The sequence below is a fragment of the Parasteatoda tepidariorum genome, chromosome 8 (assembly GCF_043381705.1).
Source record: "Parasteatoda tepidariorum isolate YZ-2023 chromosome 8, CAS_Ptep_4.0, whole genome shotgun sequence".
Lineage (NCBI taxonomy): Eukaryota > Metazoa > Arthropoda > Arachnida > Araneae > Theridiidae > Parasteatoda > Parasteatoda tepidariorum.
In genome coordinates, this window is record NC_092211.1 from 7,815,214 (window position 1) to 7,840,050 (window position 24,837).

The 24,837-nt window shown below is 29.5% G+C and overlaps 1 protein-coding gene across 4 annotated transcripts in view; it reads left to right on the forward strand.

Moving 5' to 3' along the window:
* The window catches only part of LOC107454616 (uncharacterized), a 52,527-nt gene that overhangs the window by 11,460 nt on the left and 16,230 nt on the right, over nt 1–24,837 (forward strand). For 2 of the 4 annotated variants that reach the window (XM_071184204.1, XM_071184206.1), the window contains 4 exons: nt 1,086–1,305; nt 3,891–4,017; nt 10,066–10,219; nt 14,454–14,509. Coding sequence is in view for 1 of the 4 variants with exons in the window: in XM_071184203.1 (XP_071040304.1) it covers nt 10,273–10,294; nt 14,454–14,509 (78 nt within the window). In the remaining 3 variants the exon portion in view is untranslated. Of the gene's footprint in view, nt 1–1,085; nt 1,306–3,890; nt 4,018–10,065; nt 10,295–14,453; nt 14,510–24,837 lie in introns of all 4 variants that reach the window. The other 2 variants (XM_071184203.1, XM_071184205.1) reach the window with 2 other exon arrangements.

Consider the following 24,837-nt stretch of genomic DNA (forward strand, 5'->3'; position numbering starts at 1 on the left):
CAGTCGTCACTTGATAATTTTTTTTTTTGGTTTAAAATACATTTAATTTACATTAGATTTTTTATTTATTTAAATGTGAATATTTTATAATCAGAAAATTACTTTTGTTTTCAGTTGTTTTTTTAACATTTTTCTTCATTTCAGAATTGACTGATAGGCAATTAAAGAAATTGCCTATCAGTCGCCACTTGATAATTTTTTTTTTTTTTGGTTGAAAATTCAATTCATTTACATTTGATTTTTTTTTTTTATTAAATGTGAATATTTTATAATCTGAAAATTACTTTTGTTCTCAGTTGTTTTTTAAAATTTTGCTTCATTTCATAAATGACTGATAGGCAACTAAAGAAATTGCCTATCAATCACCACTCGATAATTTTTTTTCTTTTGGCTGAAAATACAATTAATATGCATTAGATTTTTTTTTTATTAAATGTGAATATTTTGTAATCTGAAAATTACTTTTGTTCTCAGTTGTTTTTTAAAATTTTTCTTCATTTCAGAAATGACTGATGGGCAACTAAAGAAATTGCCTATCAGTCAGCACTTGATAATTTTTTTTTTTTTTTGGCTGAAAATTCAATTTATTTACATTTCATTTTTTTTTCTTTATTAAATGTGAATATTTTATAATCTGAAAATTACTTTTGTTCTCAGTTGTTTTTTAACATTTTTCTTCATTTCAGAAATGACTGATAGGCAATTAAAGAAATTGCCTATCAGTCGCCACTTGATACTTTTTTTTTTGGTTGAAAATACAATTCATTTACATTTGATTTTTTTTTATTATTAAATGTGAATATTTTATAATCTGAAAATTACTTTTGTTCTTAGTTGTTTTTTTTAAATTTTTCTTTATTTCAGAAATGACCCTTTTAATGTTTTTCATATTTTGAGAAATGTTTAGAAAGAAATGCCTTACATTTTTAATAATAACAGTTTTTTAAATGGTAAAAAATGTTAAATTTTTTTAAAGAAAAAAAGATTTCAAGTTTAAAAATGCTAGTTTCGCCACTGGCGAGGTGCAAAATTTACTTATTATGACCTATATTATATATTTTTTATTGATTTGATTATACTTATAGGTTTATGGTAGACACAAAAGTAGTTGACTACAACTGGATTGAAGTGCCACTTATGAAATATATTTTATTGTCAAGTTATGCAAGTCTGCTTCATCTCGCTGCCAAATTGAATTAAACATGGCATGGAATGATTTTGTATCACACGAACCAGAAGGGGAATGATCGAAAAACTCACCTGTTCGTATATTGAGTTTTGATATTGAATGCACTGGACGAGCAGGTAAATTTTCTTTAGATGTCCATAGTTTGTTCATCAGGAGTTGGCACTTGGCTCCGCCTTCATCACGTGGTATCCGACCAGTGACATATGCATGGGAGGGGTTTAGGGGTTTAAACACCCCCTTGAGCTCAGACAAAATGGAAAAAATAAAAATTTAAGTAAAATTATGCGAGCTATTATTTTTATGACTATATATTTTTATTAACCTTATACCTACTTTTTTTTCTCACAGTATTTCTCAGAATACTGAGAATACATTTACTGTAATAGGGTTGTACTTTTGAAACCAAATTCACGTGATACTGTTATGGACTGGTTCCTTTTTTGTCCTGCCAGTATAGTTTTCGAGACTGACTGTCATTCGCGAGGTCTTTACGCGATGATTCTTGAATCCTAGACGTTCTGTCGTCTTTGAGACAATTTGAGAATTTTGGAGACGCGGTGAAAAATTAAATAAAAGGGGGAACGGAGTACAATGGAATTAGTTAGTCAGACTAAGAGTTATCGCTGCTGCTTGTCTTTCGGAGCTTGTTGCTAAATCTGTTTTGTTTTGTCTTAACAAAAAGTTTATTCAATCGCCGAACCTGTCGTCGCCAGTATTTCGACTAGTGAAGAAATCAGTAACAATACCAGAGATACTGTGCTCATTGAAGTTATTAATTCCATCTCGAAACTTTGAGATCGTAGCATAGCGGATATTTCTGTACCAATATACATATATTTGCTGTTCTTGGATCTTTAGGATTTAACAATTTTTAATGCAAGAATTTAGCAATTTTTAATTATTTTGAGAAAAAATCACGACCTGAAATTAGTGAGGTGACAGCATCTAGTACCCATGTAAGTTTTTCTGTTTACAGAAATGTGATACTTCCGTTGAAGAAAACGTTTCTAGTATAACAAAATCTGATGAATGTGAAAGTGGCCCTCAAAGTGTTACTTTCCACCCACATGACATTAAACTTTTTTCAGAAAATATTACGTTATGTTATTTAACTTAAAAAATCAAATCAAAATTTAACTAAACAATGTTGTCTAAATAAAAAGTCAAAATTGTCTAGCTGTCTAAATTAGGGAAATAATAGTGCTTTATAACAGATTCGAATTTCTTTTAGTTGTTTCAGAAAATTATGAACACCCCCCTTGAAAAAATTCTGCGTGCGCCACTGCATCCAACTATACTATTTTGCTATTTTTGGGAGAAGGATGTGAACAATCCTGAACAAGGTTGCTATTTAGCAATCGTATGACAAAAATATTTATTTTGAAATCTTTATGTGCATTTTTTTCCCATAAAATATTTCATGATTTTGATAATATTTTTCTCTTTTATGTGAATAATTTGTCGTTTTTGAGACATTTTGCTGCTATATATGTAATTAGCTAGAGTAGCGAAAGGTATAATAGCTGATGATAAAGCAAAGTAAGTGACTGAACAAGAATTTGGTGTTTGGGTTTGGCACGCATTCAAGGTTCTCTCAATTTCAATCCCAGAGACGTTTCTCCTCTTACTCCCTCGCTGAAATGAACTCTTCGTCCGAGGAGGTAGAGTCGAGTACCAACTCCTGGTGAACGAACTATACCTCCTTACATTTGAGAAATTTCATATAATATTATTTCGATGTAATTAATTTTTAGTTCCAAGATTAAGAATCCAGACAAATTTCAAAATTGTAATGGTTTATAATTATGCATGTGACTATGAGGCTTAAACCTTTTCTAATTTATCATTGAAAGTGTAATATGCAATTATAATCTTCAAAAAGTATAATTATGTGATTTAAAAGTATGTAAGAAGCTTGAACCTTTTCTTATTTATGTTTACAATTTTAATGTGAATTTGTTCCAATATATTTGAACTCATTTTAATATTTAATTTTATATGTAATTAAAGATTTTGTATTTGAAGATTTTATATGTGTTTAAAGATGTTTGAAATAGTTTTAATTTTTGATGAAGAATCTTATGTACAAGCTTTGGAGGTCCTAAACTGGTTTTGGACAAGACACTTGGGTTTTACTGTCTTAAAGTGTCCAAAACCTTGAACATTAGGAAGAAGTAAAAATTCTATATGTGTAACCAATGTAAACATAATAATTACATATATTTATAAATATTTGATACTTTTTATACAATTTGCTTTAACTTATTAAAGGAAAATAATGTAATATAATAGGAAAAAATTTATAACTTTTGAAGCTCCACAATTCATTGAACAACAAAAGTGAATACTTTGTCCCTTAAATATAAATAAATATGATTTAAATCTTGATAAATTATGTTTTTTGCATAAGGATATATAATGCAGTATTAAAATTAATTATAAACTTTTTTAATAAAACTAAAACATATCTTGATTTTGTTTTTTGTTGAAAAATGAAAATTTTATTTTTCACATTATTTTTTTAAAATTGTGACATAGCTCGAGTAAGTAGGTTTTGGATAGGACGGTTTAAATTGTGGATTAAACCATTCTGTCATAAACCACTCTGATTCCTATTTGTAAACAATGTTTTATAACATTGTTTTTCTTACTGTAAACTTTTGTCATAAATTCCTTTTATGAGCAAATATGTTTATGTTAGGTGTGTTTCTCAACATGATCTCGGTCATTCAGATTGCAAACATGGTGAAAAAGGTCCCTTCATTCTCAATTCATGTGCTCCCATCATTGAAAAGCAGGTTTTGTCCTACCAGAGTGAACTTTTGAAAGTGAGTTATTTTAAGAATTCGTTTGCTTAAATTAATGGTGCTTTGGGACTTTTATAAAATAAATTATCTATGGTTACCTGGAAATTCAATGTAAATGAATGATGTTTTTGTATTTTGGTCTGTATTTTTGTCACAAAATGGCATATTTTACCATAATTGTGTGAAATTTTTTTATTAAAATGCATTTAATCTTCTAAGCGTTAGTCCCGGCTTTTTCTGAACAAGCTGCAAGCATTCCTTCATCAAAAACTGGCTTCCCCATGCTATTCGATGGGAGAGTAGTACATAGCGAGTAATTTTCCAGAGGCTGAAGGCTTGAAAGGTTAATTAATTTTTTAAAGAAGGAATAAAAAAAATTTTGAAATCAATGGAAATATGTACGGACTAATAATCTTTTAGTTACTGTTACTTTTGGACTGTTGACTAAATTTTCTTAATTTCTATCATAGCATGTGATTACAATTTTTTTAATGGATTGAAATATATTAAAAAATAGCTATTAAATATCCACTTGATTTTCATAATGTAGGATTAGAATGGCTAGTTTACTGTGGTTGTATATACAATTTGTTTGTCAGTTTCCCTTGTTAAAAATTATGTACTAGAAAGCCATTATTTAAGATATTTAATAAATGGCAAACGAGGGCAATATTTAAGCAGTTTTCTTATATATTTAAAATGATTTTAAATTCACACAGCTAGTTTTCAATGTCCTCAAAAAGTCCTAAATTTTTCTTTTGTTATTGTTTTTTTCCTTCTTTTTCTTTACAGACTTTCAGTGTCTTAAAATGTTCTTATTTTGGAATTTTCTGATGCAGAACTCTTGATAGATAACATTGTTTCTAAAATTTTGTTTTTTGTTGTTTAACCCCTGAACTTGTGTTCTCGAGTTAATTCGAGCACACTAAACAGGCTAAACTGCGCATTCGAGATAATTCGAGCTGCTTTATGCTGCTATGATTTTTCACACTCGAATATAATCGAGAATTAAAAATAACAATGTGAAAGCTATGAAAAAAAAATCTTTTTATTGATATTCATCATTTACATAGGGTTGTAAGCTATAACATTTATGTATTCAAGAATAAAATATAGCCTTTTTCCATGGAACAAAAACGTAGTATATCAAAATTGTCCACCAAAAGAAAAGTTGAACCAGGAGTGGAATCAATTGTTTTACATAAAAAAATTTATTTTTTTTGGCCGTTTTTTCTCAAAACATCTGTGTGTTAAGGGGATAAATAAGAGGATTCACATTAAACATTTGAGAAAGTTAAAAATGTAACTTATTAAATGTTACACACAGTTAAAAATATAGCTTATTAAAATATGTACTATCCATTTTATAATATTTTTTTTATTTAGTTGGGACGAAATGTGACAACTTCTTGAGGGAGGCTCCTTAACTGTATAAATTTTAGTCTTTTGTGAGACACTCCGAATAACTGAGTACAAATGCCTTTTGCCTTAATGGCCAGGGCAACAACTATATTGCAATATTTTTTTTTTAATTTCACTGTAGAATTCGCAGTAAAATTTCACAAACAAATTAATTAATTTTAAAAAATAATTTCACAGTTATGGAAATATTCTGTATATTCTTTGCATATACAATATACATAAAATTGTTTATGTTTGTCATAAATTATTTTTAAAAAAATTAATTTATTGCATTATTTTCAATAAAACTTTTCATAGCATGTTAACATTATCCTTAACTTTTTACATAATATGCACAAAAAGATATGTTATATCAAACTTTTAAAACACGTATTAGAATTAAAATGTCAAAAAATTTCGCTTTCATTCAAACTGCTATCCATTTTTATATTGAATATTTATGAACTAGGTCGCCAGTGCTCCCCGAAATCAGAATTTTAATCACAGAGTTCCCACCATTCAGGGAGAACAGGGAAAACCAGGTATTGTTAGGGAATTTTATTTTAACTCCAAAAATCAGGGAATAGTCAGGAAGAGTTGCAATTTTTTTACAAAAAACCTGGAATATTCCTATATTATGCCTGGAAAATAACCAGTCTTAAAATTGTCGGTAACAGTAATCACTTATTGAGATTTGAGTTAAACACTTCTAACATCTATTAGAATTATTTGCTGTAAAAATTTCACATTTTAGTTAAACTGAAATGTTCCCTTCCTCATTTAATAATAATTTTTGACACAGAAAATCTGATCCATATTTCACATTAAAAATAAAGGAATCATAGTTTTTTGGTGAAAATATGATCTCAATTTTCATTGAAATTTATGCAAAAGCATTATTTTCGTATTGTTCTATACAACGTTTTCACAATTCATTCAACCACAATCTATTTTGGCGTAGCGTGGAACCGTAGGGTATGAAAGCGCCAATCATTTTGCGTGTTTCATAAAAGCTTGCGGATCCGCATGTACATATACTGAGCTGGGTTTGGTGAGATTATTGCACTCTCATCTGCAACTCTGTTGCATTTTGCAAGATATTCTCAATTTCATACTTCATTTTCCACACTCTGGAATCTATCTGATCTTTTTACATTGGCTAATATAAGCAAGAAAAAAGTTCTTTGTCAGAAAATAGTTATTTTATCATAATTTTGTAAAGTCTTTGAAAATTATTTTGCATTTTGTTAATGTTTAAAGTGCTTAAAATTTTTTTTGAGTGCTTAGAAAGTACTGAAAGGTGCTCATTTTTTGTTGAAAGATTTGGCTATGCATCCTGAGAGATCAACAAATTAAAGTCATATCGCAACTTTTAAGAAAGGTTAATAACGATTCTATTCATTTATAAACATTCATATATTAATTTCTTTTGTGTCTATCAATTGCGAAAATAAATATTAATAGATATCTGAATCTAAATTCTTTTGGGTTTAGTCATAAGTAACTGATTCATTGAAAGTATGTTAAAAAGAAAAGAGTTATTATTAAGTTTGAATTGTAAATTTTTTTTTTTATTAAAATGTGAGGCAGTTTTTTTTATTAAAATTCTCCCATTTCTTAAAATTTAAAAAATTCAAATTTTCAATAAATAAACTTTATAATCAAACTAATGCTGGATTGTTTTAAAAATGCATCTATTAATTGTTGTATTTTTTTTTCCTTTCATTTTAAGCAAATAAACTTTCAAAACAACTTTTTGAAAAGAAAAAAAGTTTTATTCATTTATAAGCATTAAAATATATTCTTTTGAGATAACTATTTACTTTTATGTCTATAAATTGAGAAAATAAATGTCTAAATTTTTTTGGGCTTAGTCATAAGTAGCTGACTCAATGAAAGTATGTTAAAAAGGAAAGAGTATTTAATTTTAGTTATAATAGTAAATTTTTTTTATTAAAATTTGAGGCAAATGTTTCCCGTGTATGTCAAAATTTAAAAAATGTCTAATTTTATCTCTTTTCAATAAATAAACTTTCAAACCCAACTAATGTAAGATTATTTTAATCTTATATTTATCGATTGAATATTTTTTTTCTTGTACTTTAAACAAATCAAGTTTAAGAAAAAGTGAGTTTTTTTTTAAATTTAAATTCTTAGATAAAAATAAAAAATGCTTTTAATTGACTTAAGTTGTAGATTTAAGATTGTGTAGTTTAAAAGTTCTTTTCAAACATGATGTAGTGAGCGACAGGAAATTAAAACTAATAATTTTGTTGACTGTAAGTTGCAAGTTCTTATTCTTGAAGTGTCAATTGGTGTATGACTTTTTGCTATGAATACTCAATCGAATGGGTGTGTGAAAAATATTACTGTTACCACATTACTTTAAATATACTCAAATATATGGTGTACGGTGCGCTGAAAAAATGGACCACCTTGTATAACTTATGATCTAATGATTGAATCTTCACGTGCTAGGACTCAATTGTAATGGTTCAAAAGGTATTTCAGTGTAACCTGGTGTTCCTTCACCTGAATTAGTAAATGGCAAAAATGATGAAAACATATTGACAAGCCCTGTGACAGAATTACAGCGACATTCTAGCAGAATGTTACAGAGTCTTTGTAGAAAGATTTTTCATTTTGGAAGGGGAAAATTTTGGTTTTCCTTTCTGCATAATTTTTTGAAAAAAGTTTTTATTTTTTTGCAGAGTTTTTTTTCTTCCAAAGAGTCTTTCTTGCGCGTCAGACAGGAAGATTTGAGATTTTAAAAAAAAATCTGTAATGACTGGCTTCAGCTAGAATTTCAAACTATTAATATAAAATAAAAATTTCAGTAATTACCAAAGTTTAAAACATAGTTCAGTCTAGAAATTATGCTTTTTCTCGCTTATTTTTTTTAAAAAAAAGAACACCATATTTTACATACCCTTATGTGAGTATCTCATTTTTACAGAGCCCTATTCTCGTGATCTTTATTTTGGGTGTTACTGCAGGGATTTTACGATTTTTAATTTATGTATGAATTTTATATTATTATTATCGTTCAATTTATTTACTAATTTTAATTTGTGTAATGATTTACAAAATTCGAAATTGCATTTGCCTACAAAATGCAAGAATATTGCCTACAATATTAGAATTTAAAAAAATGTATTGTGCCAAAAATATATTAAAAAAAAAGATTGTGCACTAAAGACGATGCCATCAATGTTTTAGTTTCAGAGATAAAAGTTAAATTAGAAAAAAAGGTTAATTTAGATAAAACTAGCATCTCAACCAAACGAACCTCTCATTTTTTAAAGTAAACTAATTTTTATGATATAAAATTAAATGCAAATTTAAACAAAAAACATAATTGTTTATTTATTTAAAATAGTTCTATCATTCGTAATTGGTAAATTTGTTTTTACTCAATTCTATCCGTAGGGGTCATTTTTATTGACACTAAATTTTATTTATGATGCCAGCACAAGTGGCACCAAGAAAATGACACTGAGGAAAATTAAAATTGTTTGCGAAAAATCATGTACCTTTTGAAGTCAATGGAAGTACTGACCATTTTACTGTGGAACGGAGAGTGGTTTCACTGTATTTATATTTCAGAATTGTCCACAGAAAAAATTAATAGCTTCAGCTCTGTGGGATTGCAATGCATATTTTTTCAATTGAGCATTAAGTATATTAACATGCGAACAATATCAGTTTGTTATAAAAATTAAGTACAACAAGTTATCTGTTGTATTTGCAGGTGTGTATGTCTATGATATTGTATGAATGTAATATTTTCAATTGAAAACATTTAAAGTTTTTTTTAAAAATTATTATAGTAGTATAGTGGTAATTATTATAGTAAGTACGCTAGGTTGTTTTGTATCATAATTAATGTTATTCTTTTTTATTGTACATAAACTACATTTTTAATTTCAAAATTTTACTATTTGTTTTAATTTGTCTTGGTTTTAGAAAATCTCAGTTTGTGCACCCCTAGTTCAAAGGAATTTTATTACATTTTTGATTATATGAGCCCTCCTGATTTTCTGTCTAAGTAATACTTTAGCACCTTTGTCCCTTCTTAAGTTATGTTTGGTTAGATTTATTGGCTTCTTTTTATTTTTGTAGTTCTTAATATAGCTAGTGTTTACTGTTATCTCTTTACTTCTGATCGTTCAATCTTTGCAAGTTATGCCAAAAATCTTTCTTAAAATTTTCCTTTTTTATATTCTTAAAAGAACAGTTCTCTGATCCATATAGCATAATGGGTCAAACAATCACCTTATTTATTAGTATTTTAAGTTTAATATTTACATAACTAAATCTCATTAATTTTTGTAAAGCTTAGTAGCACTTGCTTCCTGTAATCATCCTTGCTCTAATTTCTAACACTATCTCATTAGTTTCAGTAAATAAACGATCACAGGTATTTAAATTTGTTTATTCGTTTATAGTCATTTTAACAGAATAACTGAAACTCTGCCACCAGCAAATGTGCTTTAGATGAAATTCAGAAACAAAATTTAATTTACTATTTAGGAGCGCAGTTTCTACAGCCCTATTTTAAAGAAATTTTACAAGGTTTTTTATAATGTTATTATATTGAATGTTACTAAGTTATTACATTGTAAAAAAGGGAATTTAATAAAGCATTTTTTCTTTTTATTTATTTAGGTTTATTATCCAAGCAATATGCTGATCTTTACTTTATGAGGCCAGAAATCCGTGATAAAATGGATTGCAAAGGAATTGAAACTACGAGAAGAGATAATTGTCCTTTGGTTGCAAATCTCATCAATTCTTGTTTAAAGAAACTCTTTATCGACAGGTTCGGAACCTTCTAAAACCTTTTTAATTTTAGTATTTTTAAAAATAACATTTATGTGCAAACATTTTTTAATATGTTTGGGAGACAGAGAGTGTAAGGATAAAAATAAAAGAAAATTATAAATATTTAATAGAATAAAATCTTTGAAGATTGCTTTTTTTCTAGTAAATAAAAAAGGGTTTTTTTTTGTTGATAAACTGGAATTGTAGGGCATATTATTTTCGAAAGACATGGGGGGAAATGTTTAATGTATCTACCACTACAAATATACAATTTCAATTCACTAGTATATAAGACATGTTACTCGATTTTATGGTGGGGTACCTTTCCATAGATGAAGGTTGACATTGTCTATAATTTCTCTCCCCACAGAATTTTTGATTTTGAAAGTTTAATTATTGTAATGATGAATATGTTGTTAAATGTTTTGTTTTAGGACTGTTTAAAAACAAAATCATTTTGGCATTTTTTATGTGTTAGTTGGTTTAAGTCAAAATTTTTCTTGCACCATGCGGAAAACGAACTGTAACTTTGCGTAGCCACCTAGCACAGAGTTCCACTTGAGCGCACCAGCTAGTCGAATTGTTAATTTACATTAAATTCCATTGTGATAAAATGACTAAATTCTGCTTGTAAATGACAAGGAAGCAACAGAAACTCGCATTGTTTTGGGGTATAGTAGAGATTTGATGCTATTTAGAAAATGGTCAAAATTTCTGTTGCAAATCGAAATGCATGTACAAAGGTGAGTTAATAAAAATATAATGATTACTTTTGTAGTAAAAAAAATAGATCCATTTCATCATATATTCTGTGATGTGCAGTGCAAAAAAAAAGTGAACACTCTGAAGTTTTTATCTAACAAATAGATGCACATTAGGAGTCAATCTTGTGTATTCAAGAGCCAATCCTTAAATATTCTAATGAATTAGTGCTTACAATATTTTAAGTTTCATAATCAGACACAAAAGCATCCCTTTTTGCATAAACTTATATATATATATAGCTGCCAACTCTTCTGGTTTTCCAAGAAGATTTTATTTTCATATTTAAAGTAATAGTGAAACTCATGTTATTCCATTAAACATTTGAATTATGATAATTATAAATGAGTTTGACCAGCACTACATGTAAAAAATTGCAACAAAAATATAAAAACATAATGGTTTTTAGGATTGCAAGTTTCGACCTGGTCGAAATATAAATATATTTTTGTGTAAGATTGTTTTTTGTAAAATTGTTTTACAACCACTTGGAAAATCCACTCTCGGAAAGAGTGAAAGATGGCAGTTATGTATGCATGTATGTATATAAATATGTTTAAGTATTTATATTCTTGACCGTCACGATACAGCAATCTGAAAAATAGGGTGCGACTAGTTTAGGCAGGAAATTAGTTGGTAGTTTAAGCCCCTTAAAATTTATTTCAAATTTTGCGTACTTCTCCATATCAGAGGTCTCTCCATATAAAGCAAATCAAAAGTATTCTGTAAATGATTATGAAACTTGTTTGTCCAAAGGTAATTAATTCTATGCAAAAATTAACTTTTAATAATTATTAATTTACCTTTTGTTAATTAATTTATAAAAAGTTAAGAAAAAATTGAATTATAAGGCATACAAAATGTGACATCAGTTTATTGGTTTAACATCGAAGGATTCAAACTTTAGATTGTTCTCATACCTAAACTACAGATTTTTTCCCCTTCATGTTCTGGGTCAAAAATCAAAATCTGTTGGGAAAAAAAATAATATTTATTCAAAGAAAATACATTTTTGTATCTGATGCCATTATTTAAAATATCATCTTCCCTAATTAATTAACATATTTTTGATTAAGCCCTCAAACAACTTAGAGGGAGTCCTATTTAATACATGTAAATCCAATTATTAGATCAAATTTATCCAAGGTGTTAACTATTTTGCTCACTATACACATCAATTTATCTACTTCTTTTAGTTAAAAGATTGATATCAAATAGACTATAAGGTTTAGATTATTTATTAAATTCTTATTAGGTTTTATTGGATTTTATTTTACATGCAGAAATATTAGTGTATAGTAAGATATATTACCATATTCTTACAGTCTATTGCCGGTTTTGTTATGTAGTATGAATTGATTTTAGGGATCCAGAGGGTGCTTGTGACTATGCCAAACAAACTATAGCAGATTTGCTTTGTAACCGAATCGACATATCACAATTAGTTATTACTAAAGAGTTGACAAAAACAGATGAAGAATATGCAGCTAAACAAGCTCATGTTGAACTGGCTCATCGGTAAGTTTTAAAATGTACTTTTAATGAATTGTAAATTTTAAGTAGGTTATCGTGTATAGATAGATCTATAAACCTATTTTCTAATGTTTCATTTCACTTTTTGAATATCCTCAAAACAACATGCAATGATGATTTGAATTGTACATGGGATGTTCGATGCAATTTATAAAACTTACAGAACAACATCACTGAGANCCTTCATGTTCTGGGTCAAAAATCAAAATCTGTTGGGAAAAAAATTATATTTATTCAAAGAAAATACATTTTTGTATCTGATGCCATTATTTAAAATATCATCTTCCCTAATTAATTAACATATTTTTTATTAGGCCTTCAAACAACTTAGAGGGAGTCCTATTTAATACATGTAAATCCAATTATTAGATCAAATTTATCCAAGTTGTTAACTATTTTGCTCACTATACACATCAATTTATCTAATTATTTTAATTTAAAGATTGGTATCAGATAGACTATAAGGTTTAGATCATTTAATAAATTCTTATTAGGGGTTTTATTGGATTTTATTTTATGTGCGCAAATATTAGTGTATAGTAAGATATATTTTTATAGTTTATTGTCAGTTTTGTTGTGTAGTATGAATTGATTTTAGGGATCCAGAGGGTGCTTGTGACTATGCCAAGCAAACTATAGCAGATTTGCTTTGTAACCAAATAGACATATCACAATTAGTCATTACTAAAGAGTTTGCAAAAACAGATGAAGAATATGCCGCTAAACAAGCTCATGTTGAGCTGGCTCATTGTTAAGTTTTAAAATATACTTTTATCGAAGTATAAATTTTAAGTAGGTTATCATATATAGAGCTATAAACCCATTTTCCAATGTCTTATTTTACTTTCTGAATGGCCTCAAAACAATATATAATAGCGATTCAGATTGTACTTGGGATATTAGATGAAATTTATAAAACTTGCAGAACATTACATCACTGAGACTGAGAGTAACAAAATACATATCCATGCTTTCATTCCAAAATTGGTTTTAAAGGATTAATGTGCAATCATGTATGAAACAAACTAAATTCATCATCATCATCCATGGCACGACAGGCCAGAGTGAGCCTTGGTCTTCTCAAGAAGTTTTTTCCAGGATAACCTTTTTCCTGCTAGTTGTTTCTAGTTTTTAGCTTTTAAGACCAAAAGGTCTTTTTCTAGGCCATCTATCCATTTCAAATTCGGCCTGCCTCTTTTTCGTGTGCCAACTGGTCTGGCATTGAAAACTCTTTTTGCGGTACGGTCTTCATCCATTCTGATACCGTGGTCTGCCCTTTTTATTCTTTGTCGTTTAATAAAGTTAATAATGTCAGGTTCATTATATGAGTGATAAAGCTCTAGATTTGGATCTTCTGAGCCACACATCATTTTTTTGAATTCCTCCAAAAATACTTTACCTGTCCAAAAATACCCTTGTATAATAGCTGCAAGTAAAAAAGGCAGCTGCTTATTTGAAATCTGAAGATCCGATTTATGTGCTAGAAAATAACATTCTAATTGATACGCAGTATTACTTAGAAAACCAAATATCTAAAACATTGTTACGAATATTTGAACCAGTGCTTGCTGAAAAAGCAGAATCTATTCTTCTCCATAAATGTGTTTTGATTCCTTTTTTCCTGACAAATTTAAGGTTTATAAATGTATTATTGTTTTTTACTTTATTTGTATAGTATTTTTATTGTAATCAAACGAACTAATTAGTTGCAATATCTTTCATTTAGTTGTTAATTTTTTTTATGGTTGATACCTACATGCATAGCAGCAACTATTTGTGCATGCGTCCCATAATTTTGCTTTTAATATTTTCTTTGCCATTTTTGTATTATTTTTCATTCTGAATTGGTTTACGAATTGTTTCATGAATCAACAAATGAAATACTACTTTTTTGATGTGGTGATAAATTTATACATACTTTTTTTGTTTTGTTTTAGATTATTCAGTTTGCGAACATTGTAAATGTAAGGAAAGTGAAATATATCAAAATGAGGTAAATATAGAGTGATGTAATCTGTACCAATAAAAAGTATTTAGTGCAAGTGTTAAGTGAATATTATTATTGATAGAGTCCAAATTATTAAGTGTAAGGAGGGTTGTTTTAAATCAAGTTGGTTTTAACCACAATTTAATCCAATGTAATTTAAACAAAACGTTTTTTTTTTCTTTGAAGAAAAAAAAACAAACTTGGTTTTCTTGAAAAAGTGTTTTATATAATTAATTTTCTACTATTTATCTAAATTCTTCCAGTTACAATCGTAAAGATGATTGTGCTCCAGAAAAAATCCGGATTTTTCGCTATCCAAGCTCCAGAAGTCTCAAGAAATCGTCGATCACATTTATGTATATGAAAATTCTTGTATATTTTGTTTAAAAATCCCGGGATTTAAACTTGGCATCTCTTTCATTTGTAAATATTTTCTTCTAGTAGAATAAACAATATGATTATAGATAAAAGTAACCTTATACATAATTATTCATTTAAATTATGCTGCATATAAGTTAGTTAGAATTTCATGTTCTGAAAATATCCATGATTTAAATTTATAAAGACATTAATTTTTTGAAATGCATCAATAAGGATTTTATTCGTGAAATTTTCAGGATTTTTGAGTTGGGCTCACAATCACCCCTGCAATCGTTACAAAATGAAAAAAGATGTTTTTTGAATTTTGAGTTTAATTGATAATTTGAATCAGTATTGCATAGCTGCAATCTCTTCTGCGTTTTGCAAAAGCTTATTTTATCTATTTTTTTACCCGCTTTCCCGATCGCTTGCATTTTCTTTAATTCTTACGTTGCTGCTCTTTCTTGTAACAGCCCGCTTGCTGCGATCCTCATTTTAAGGTATAACCTAATGAATTTCTCATATACCAATAAGAAAAAAAATATGCTTCTTCTTCAGGGTGCGTAGCATTTTTAAAAAGTGCTTAAAGGTGCTTATTTTTGATTTACATTTTCTAAAAGCCCTTAAAGATGCTTTTTTTTATTCGGGGTTTGTATAAAGTGCTTAAACTTAGTGGCTCGACAGCCCATAGAGGGCCAAGGCCTACTGTGCCCATCTCAGTTTTCTTGACCTTCTGTTTGTGGTTCTAAATTACAAAAAATGCGTGATTTTCAAAATTTTCTTGGCAATATTTATCAGAAATTATTTATTTAATCCTGATTCTGTAAAATTTTTTAATTTTATTGATTTTATGTTTATAAATGAAGAACTTTAAGCCATAGAAAAAAATAATTTTTATTATTGCACAGATCCTAATTATGAATTTTTTGGGGGGAAAGTGATTAAAAATATTGTGAGTGTTTAAAAAATAATTAAAAGGTGCTTATTTTTTGTTGAAAAATCTGGCTACGCACCCTGTTCTTCGAAGAGCTCCCCGTTATCACATGACTTCCTGTTTGCCAGTGTAAGAGCAAACGCTGAAAGAAAGTGGAACATGTAAGTAATGAAATAGCATTGGATTTGCAGCGACGATATTACTTCAAATAAACATAAATGTTTATGTAGAAATGGTTTATCACAAAAATATCTATGTTTAACATCGTTGGCATTTTATCCAGAAGATTTCTTCCAGTTCAGTGGAAAAAACTGGACAAAATGAAAGAAACTAAAAATGCAATTGTTTCATAATTTTTATAAGAATAACTCAAAATAAAATTTGATACAGAAACAGAAAGTTTAAAGTTTATCACGTTAAGTTAAGAAAAAAAAAACTTTGTTTATATATTTATCAGTTTTATGGAGAATTTAAAAATCGATATATCATTTTATTTAAGAGTCTGTTGGAATATTCGTACTTAACATCATTTGATTATAAGAAGTAGCTCTTTGTAATTGAGAATTCAATATGTGTTTTCGTTTCTTCTTCTTCTTCGTCAGCATCTTCGTTTAAATTTTAAGATTTGTTAATTTGGTATTATTAATAAAATTTGATTGTGCTATTTTGACTGTTCTTTATGTAACTATAAATTTAAGTTTTACTATACTTTTTAAAATAAAATATTGAAAAACTTATTATTTTAACTTTTTAAGAAAACCAAAAAAAGTTTTCTAACTTTTTAGTTTTCATTTATTTAAAAATGATACATTAAATAGCTGGAATATTACCACTACTATTTCAACTGGATTGCAATTAAAAACTGTTTAATTACTTCATATTTGTTTTTTAAAAAGAGTTTCTTCCACTTAAGTTGGAAGAAACCTATTTCTTTGGGGTGGTTTTCTTCGTGGTTTTTCCCACTGTGGACAAAATCCTGATCTTAAATAAAGTGAACAAATTTAATATTAAGTCAATGTCACTTAAAAATTATTAAAATGAAATGGACGTCCTATGTTCTCTAGTTTTTAAAACTAGTTAAATAATGTAATTATTGAAAGTGCTCAAGTTTCTCAATAAATTTTTTTCATCTACCTGTGAAACATATTATCTTTGCTACAGTATTAAAAGTATGAATTGGAATGAGATTTTTTTTTTTTAAATTTTAATTTTTTAATTTAGTTTCGAATATATTATTAAAAAACAGCCAATTTTACTTGACTTCATTATTGCAAAAGTCTAAATTTCGGAAGATACAAACATATTTTTGCCCCCTTACTTTAATATCAGAAGAAAATCAAGTTTTCTACTCCCTTACTATAATTTAAACGGAAAATGAAGTATTCTGTTTAGAAAGTTGCTTCGGAAGTTTTTTTTTTCTTTCTAAAATTTCTTACTTGATTTTATTCTGTAAATGTCTGAATTTCAGAAGATGCGAAACAGATTTTTTGCCCCCTCACTTTTATTTTAGAGAAAAAGAAAATTTTCTATTTTGAAAATAGATTCAAAGATGAACTTTTTTTAACTACCAATTTTTCTTTACTTTATTTTTGCTCACGTTGAAATTTCAGAAGGAGCTAAACATTTTGTTCGCCCTCTCATTACTATTTCTGAAGAAAATAAAGCTTTCTACCGGAAAATAGAGTAAAAATTGGAAATAAAGTATTTTTTCTACTTTTATTACTTTTCTAAATGTCAAAAACCACATTATTCGCCCATTTAGTTTAATTTCAGAACAAAATAAACTCTCCAACTTGATGTATAGCTTCCAAGTTGAGAAAAAATAGCTTTTTTTTAACTCTAAAATTACCAATTTTACTTGACTTTGTCTTGGCTAACGACTAAATATCAGAAGATGTAAAGCACATTATCAAAATTGAGAAAAAAAAGCTTTTTTTAATTACCAATTTTACTTGACTTTATTTTTGTGAGTGTCTAAATTTTAGGAGGAGCGAAACACATTGTTGGCCCCATCACTTAAATTTTAGAAGGGCCCAGTTGGCACGCCACTGGGTCTGACTCTAGATAGTAGAGGAAACAACTAAGTGAGACACAATATAAAGAGAGTGCTAGCAATCAACTCTACGAAGCGTGTTTGTTCTTTTGAGAAATATTTCTCTTCTTTTAACCGTTTTTTACCCTTCCCTTCATGTTAAAGTAGATATGCAATTACAAAAAAGAAAATTTTCAGCAATTCCATCCTCACACAATTTCCTTTCTATATATATATGATTGGCATTCAAATGAAACCCGTTCACTAGTGTAAAGTAACGGTAACGATTTTATTAACTCTCAAATGTAGTTATACCCAGTGTACACATACTCAAAAATAGTCGCCAAAACTGTTGGCACATTTATCTCACTGTGACACTAGCCTTTGAAGAAGCTAGTAGGCTGCTGTCGAATCCAGGCCTGGACCGTATGGTGGATGTTTAAGCGTTTCCCACCAAAACTGTTGCAATGTCTTTCTCACCGCACTCTTTCCTGCTTACTCCCCTGCATGTTCCGTAGTGGACGATAACTTGTGTAACGACCTTCTCTTCGGCGTGCAACTACACTGTCACTATGCAACGTCAAACGTTGCGCATGCGTCAGTCTCTCTACCAATAGATGGTGCTGCCATACAAGCAGTTACGTGACTCCCCATTACGTCTACTCCAAAGTTAGACGCACTGACCAAGTTTCATTTGAATAACCCTCATATATATGGGGCTCCCTTGTACGCCGGGTACTCAGGGCGGTGCCCCGGCATAGTTATGGCCTTGCGAGTTGTGCTCGCGATTATTGTACCAGAAAGTGCACCTCCGAATGAGGTGAACCGGGTTCGAATCCCAGTAATGGCTGGTTGATACGGATTCCACACCCGGCTCATACCGACCACAGTGGTGATGCAAAATATCCTCAGTGGTAGACGGATCATGGGTTAGAGTCCCCCTGCTGTCAGACTAACCGTGGTAGTTTATGGTTTTCCTCTCCATGCAACGCAAATGCTGGTTAGCGCCATCAAAATATCCTCCACGAAGGCAAATTTCTCCCAATACTCGATCCAGGAGTTCCCTTGTCTTCTGGATTGGGTTCGAAATTTCAAGACTACGGAGTTGAACATTAGTAATCGTAAGCCCATAAAAATTGGGTCGCCTGTTCAACGACGGTTTTATAAAAGGAAACTTCAACGTCTTCAGCCATCTCATCAATTCGTTGGCGATGCTTAATGTGATGTTTTTGATTACATTAGATGCGTCTGGATGGTGTTGTGGCGTAACTACCACTACAAATGTTAAATAACAAATCACTAGCATATAAGACATGTTAACTCGATTCTATCAGGAGGTACCTTTTGATAGATGAAGGTTGACATAGTCGATAATTAATTCCCCCACATTGGTGACCTACGGACGTGATAAGAAATTGTCAATATTGATGGATGAATCCACATTAAACAGTTGATTTGCTTAAAAAAATATACTGCTCAAAAAAAAAGAGAGAAATCCGGTGAAGTAAATAAAGTCTCCCGGTTAATAAATAATAATGAGCGAAATGCTAGAAAAAAATAATAATAGCGAAAAGCTATAAAAAAAAATTAAAAAAATGAGCGAAATGCTTGGAAAAAAAATATAATGAGCAAAAATTGAAATTAATAAATAAACAGCATTAATCAACTAGTGGTAATTGTTCATCGAATTCTATCACAGATAAAATTCTGGAAGGGGAGTAATGTGGCGTAACTACCACTACTAATNGCAGCAAAATACAAACGGTGAAAGATAATACACTATTTTTCAAAATTAATAAATAATTTACGATAAAGAACTAATTCACGCAAGTTTCCTAGCCAAATAAACAGTGAAAATGAATCGAAACTGGGGGAAAATACTAAAAGGAGCTAACGAAACATGGGTCAAACCAAACATTCCTACTGAAATTATATGCATTTCAATTTTCGCCAAATGGCTTAAATGAGTCAGAGACAAAAATCTGACACAATCGCTTCTAGAATATGTGTCGCATAAGTTCGTTTTATTGCTGGTACAAATGGTGAATCGGATAATCTTAATTTATTATACTCAGGGATCTGTCTAGACATTTTGTGAAAGGTTCTGTTTTTGTAAAATTGTGAAAAAACAATTCATAATTTGTGAATATAAAATAAGCGTTAAGTCACATTCTTTCAACCAAGGTCCTGCTTTTGTAAATTTGTGCAAATAGGGTCCTGTTATTGCAAAAATTGCTGAAAACCTTTTCAGGAAGTTTTTAAATTGTAAATCGATACAAGATTCTGCCCAACAATGCTGCTACTAAATTAGAGATGCAACATACAAATATTTGATATTTAGCCTATACTGATCAACACAGAATATTCATTTTTGATAATTTCAATTGACATTTTTAAAAACACAACTTAGTAATGTATAACTTTTAATGTGTTATGCATGAAGTAAACTTAAACAATTCTTAAATTTATAATATTTTGTATAAAAAATTGCCAGAAATTAATTTTTATTTACATATTATTCAATTAATTCATTTTATGAATAAATATTAATTGCTCAATTATTTATTTACAAAACAAATATGATTTAATAGTAATAAGAATGCGCACACACGATGTTTGTAAAATTAGAAATACTTTCTTAGAATACTACATTTGGAATTTAAACTTAGGGAAACTACTTAGTTTGTCTCGAACCGTCTCCCCCCCCCCGGGGGAAGGGTTTATTCGATTAACAAAACAATAATGAAGATAAACAAATTTGTGAATTGTCCGTTTTTTATGAAAAGATATTTTGTGAAGGGGACCCAAATTTCTTCTAAACAGACTGCTGATATTAATTTAATCTTTTTCGCTTCAATATCAATTTCAGATTAATTTAATTTATGAAATTAATCTTAATTTAATAATTTTATTTGGGTTTTTTAAAATTAAATTTGAATGAGAAAACATGCTCCCTATGCCCAAAACAAGTTCACCGCCCCCATTGAGAAACAGTGGAGTAGGATATAATTTTTTCCTTTTCGGTTTATAATAATTGACGATAACAATCAATAATACCGATTTGTAATTATTCCTGATGATCCGTCTATAAATGAAACTCTAAAAGTTCCATTTAGTTGAGAAAAGCTTTAATTGAGTTACATTTTTATTTTGAGATTCTCCGGATGTTGGAAACAACATATAAAGAGAGATGATCATTCAACTCTCTTCGTGAAGGAAAGTAAATGATCATATGAGAGAGTGAGATTTCCCTGTCGTTGGTGTTCACGCACCGATGATTCTTCAGAAATAATACATCTGGGGAGAGGGTGATTATCAGTTTCAGAAATATCAGGCGATAAGGAAGCACTTATTTGGAAAGATAGTTTTTCCTGATACAGAAACACTTCGATCAACCGAGTCGCATTGCAGATACAAAATTAGTTTTTAGTATCTTAACTTAATATAAGTTAAAAACAAATCATTCATCAAGCTTTTTTTTTGGTCATAGTTAGTGCAAAAGATGCAAAAAGCGGATCTTGAGAAATTCAGTGTTGCTGTTTCAGAATAGTGCATTTTCAGAATGAAAAGATCTTAGCTTTTTTTTTGCATGGAAGTTTCTTACATTCTGTGGCCAAATTATTAGACGCGCTAAAAGATTCTAAGTAAAATCATAATTATTCAGGTGATACTGTGCAGCTTTATTGTTTTTACGCAGTTTGTGCTTGTTAACATTCGTGTATCAATTGGTTATCATTGTAATGCAGTACCTTAAAAATAAATACAAATAAGAGGTATATAAAAAATCTGCCGAATAAAAACCCATTACACGTATGTTATAGAGCGTTCGCCTTCCAATGAGGTGAACTGGGTTCGAATCCCATCGATGGCTAGTCGATACGAATTCCACTCCCGGCTCGTACCGACCACAGTGCTGACGAAAAAATATCCTTAGTGGTTGAAATCCCGTTGCCATCAGGCTAATCGTGGGAGGTTTCCGTTGTTTTCCTCTCCATGTAACGCAAATGTGGGTTAGTTCCATCAAAAAGTCCCCCACGAAAGCAAATGTCTCCCACTACTTGATTCAGGTCTCATCTCAGGTTCCCTTGTCTTCTGGATTAGGTTCAAAATGACATGGCTACTGAGTTGAACATTAGTAGTCGTAAGACTAAAAATTTGGATCGGCTGTTTAACGACGGTTACAATGGCAAGACTTGTCTGCTCCAGGTCCGGATTAAAGTTTAACGGCGCTCTAAGCTGCAGTAAGATCCTTATCTATCCAACTTCTTCTATCATGTCGTTTATATTAAAGCGGGGGAGCGAATCCCTCTATTGACCCTCGGGATGATTCCTAGACCAAGAGCTATCTTTGAACAGCTCTAGTGCGACGGAAATTTATGACTACTTTTTCCATACAGCGTCTTTGATCTTAGTTGATTTCACTTGATTTGATAATTATACGTGGTTGAAAATATTATTCCTCTATATTAAAAATTCGTAAAGTAATTAATATTCAATCATAAGTTCGAGAACTGTGAAACGTCACATGTTAGTATACGAACTTCACACAATTTTTTTTAATAAAAAAAATAAAATTTATTCTGTTTGAAAGTGTTTTGCAGTTTTAAATGATATTTTTGCAATTTTGTTTTCCCACATTTTTTTGATATTTATATTACTTTTTGTTTCGTTTGCTCGAAAACTATAAGACTTAAAAACTTGTAACTATGAAGGTGTGTAAAATAATGTAGAAGGTTGTGGTGTAGACAACATACTTTGGTACTTGAACCTTGTATGTTCTCTACACCACAGAATATACTTACGATGGAATAAAAAAAAAGATAGTAAGATTCGATTATTAGTTTAAGAATGATCTATTGCAAAAGTTTTTATAAAAATTACCACGTGTACTAGTTTATTTTTTTATTGAAATGCAATTGCAGATTTGAAATCTGTAAGAGCCTTTTTCATTATTGAACTTTTTTTTTCGTAACTCCAATTTGTTTGAAAGAGATAGTAATTTTTAGTGATTTTTTAAGAATACTTTTTTCTTTCTACCTTTTTTTTTTAAACTTTAAATAATGATTATTTTTCCATTATTGTAGAAAAATATCTTTCTCTAGGTCTTCTATTTATAAGCTTTCACCTGACATGATGCCATAAGTAACAAAAAATGAATAAATGAAATAAAGTAATGCGAAAACAAAATTAAATATTTCGAAATACTAATTTTGGCATTTTTAAAAATATGAAAGTGAGTTTAAGTTCGTTTCCAATTTGAACTGTTATGTAGTTATCGTTTATATGTTGTTAACAAGTAAAATTTCTTCTCATTTAATACTTAGCTTTGTGTCCCGCATAGTGTATTCCTATGTATAAATAATTTTCTTTTTCCAAGTATGTTAAATTATTTTCAAATCCAATTCTTTCCAATCTTTCGTTTTGATACGATTAACATATAACATAATGTTTTCACATAAAATTATAAAAACTTTAGATTTTATAAACAAAATGTTTTTTTTTTTTTTTTTGGACAGACAAAGATAAATGTGAGAAAACCACGGGGATCGGTGTGCGGAGCAAGAAGAAGTTTGAGCATTCTAGTTTATATAAAAGTTTATATATAATTAATATAGTTATATTGATAGTGATGGCCTTAGAACTTTTTTTTAGTGAACAGCACAAATCTTTTCTTTGAAGCAAAAAAATCATAAGACAATAAAAAAATTTTTTTAAGAAATGTTACAACTGAAGCACATTCTAAAGCTCATTAATTTTACTTCTGAAAATATTAAAAAAAATTGCATAAAATATTTTTTTAAAAAAACTGCATGAACTATTAAATAAATTAAAAAATGAAAATGTTTTTTTTTCTCTCTCAAAATGCTAACTAATCATTTACACACAAAATTCATATTACTCTTAAATTATTATACGAATTTTGGTAGCAGAAAATTGCAGAATATTTATAAAAATAATACAAAAGAAAAAGTAATTGTAAGGATTATAAAAGAAAATTTTAATTTAAAAAAAATCCTAATTCTCAGTTAAAGTGGTGAAGAAATATGTCTTATTATTGGTTAAAATGTGATGTGTGATACCTTTATTAAAAAAAAAAACCAAATTTAGTAAACGCTTCCATTTGCAAACTGGAATAGTCGTATAAACTTGACAAAAAAAAGGACAACAACTAGGAAGATAATTTGCAGGAAATTGAGTGTTTTGTAGATTTTGACTTGCTTGCTTCAAACACTGCAAAAGAGGCCGGGATAGCCTGGTTCATAGGGCACTGGACCCATGTCCAAGAGGTCGTGGGTTCGACTCCCCGTGTGGTAAGTGGTGACTGATGCACGTTAAATTCTGTCTAGTCACAAAGTCCTTCGTGTTCCCATAACAAATCAATACCTCTGGGGGTACTGATCCAGGAGTTTCCTTGTCTTCTGGATTGGGTTCAAAATGACATGGCTACAGGGTTGAACATTAGCAATCGTAAGTCCAAAATTGGGTCGGCTGTTCAACGACGGTTATAAAATTAAAAAAAAAACACTGCGAAAGAGAAAGAAAAAAAAACGTAGTATTTTAGGTTTTGGTTGCCTTCGTGGTCAAAGAAATTTCTGGTTCGAGCCCTTCCGCTGCAAGCTCTATAATAGTCCAGCTATCAATGTTCAACTCCGTCGTCCGCCAACCCAGGAGACTAGGGAACTCGTGGATCAAGCATTAGGACAAACTAGCCTTCGTGGAGGGCATAAGCATCGATGGAACTAACTCGCATTTCCGAAAACCACGTTAACCATGAGCCGGATAGCTAGGGGATTCTATCCTATGATCCGTCTACCACTGAGGATATTATACATGAGAATCGTTGATGGTGCGAGTCAGGAGCAGAATTCGTATCGGTCAGTAATCGCGTGGATTCGAAAAATTCTTAATTAGCAAACAAAAAATTCGGAATTTTTTGTGTTTTTTCTGCTTACGTTAATTGGTCTCTAATTTCAGTCATTGTAAAATTACCGTATATTTTTGTGAGAA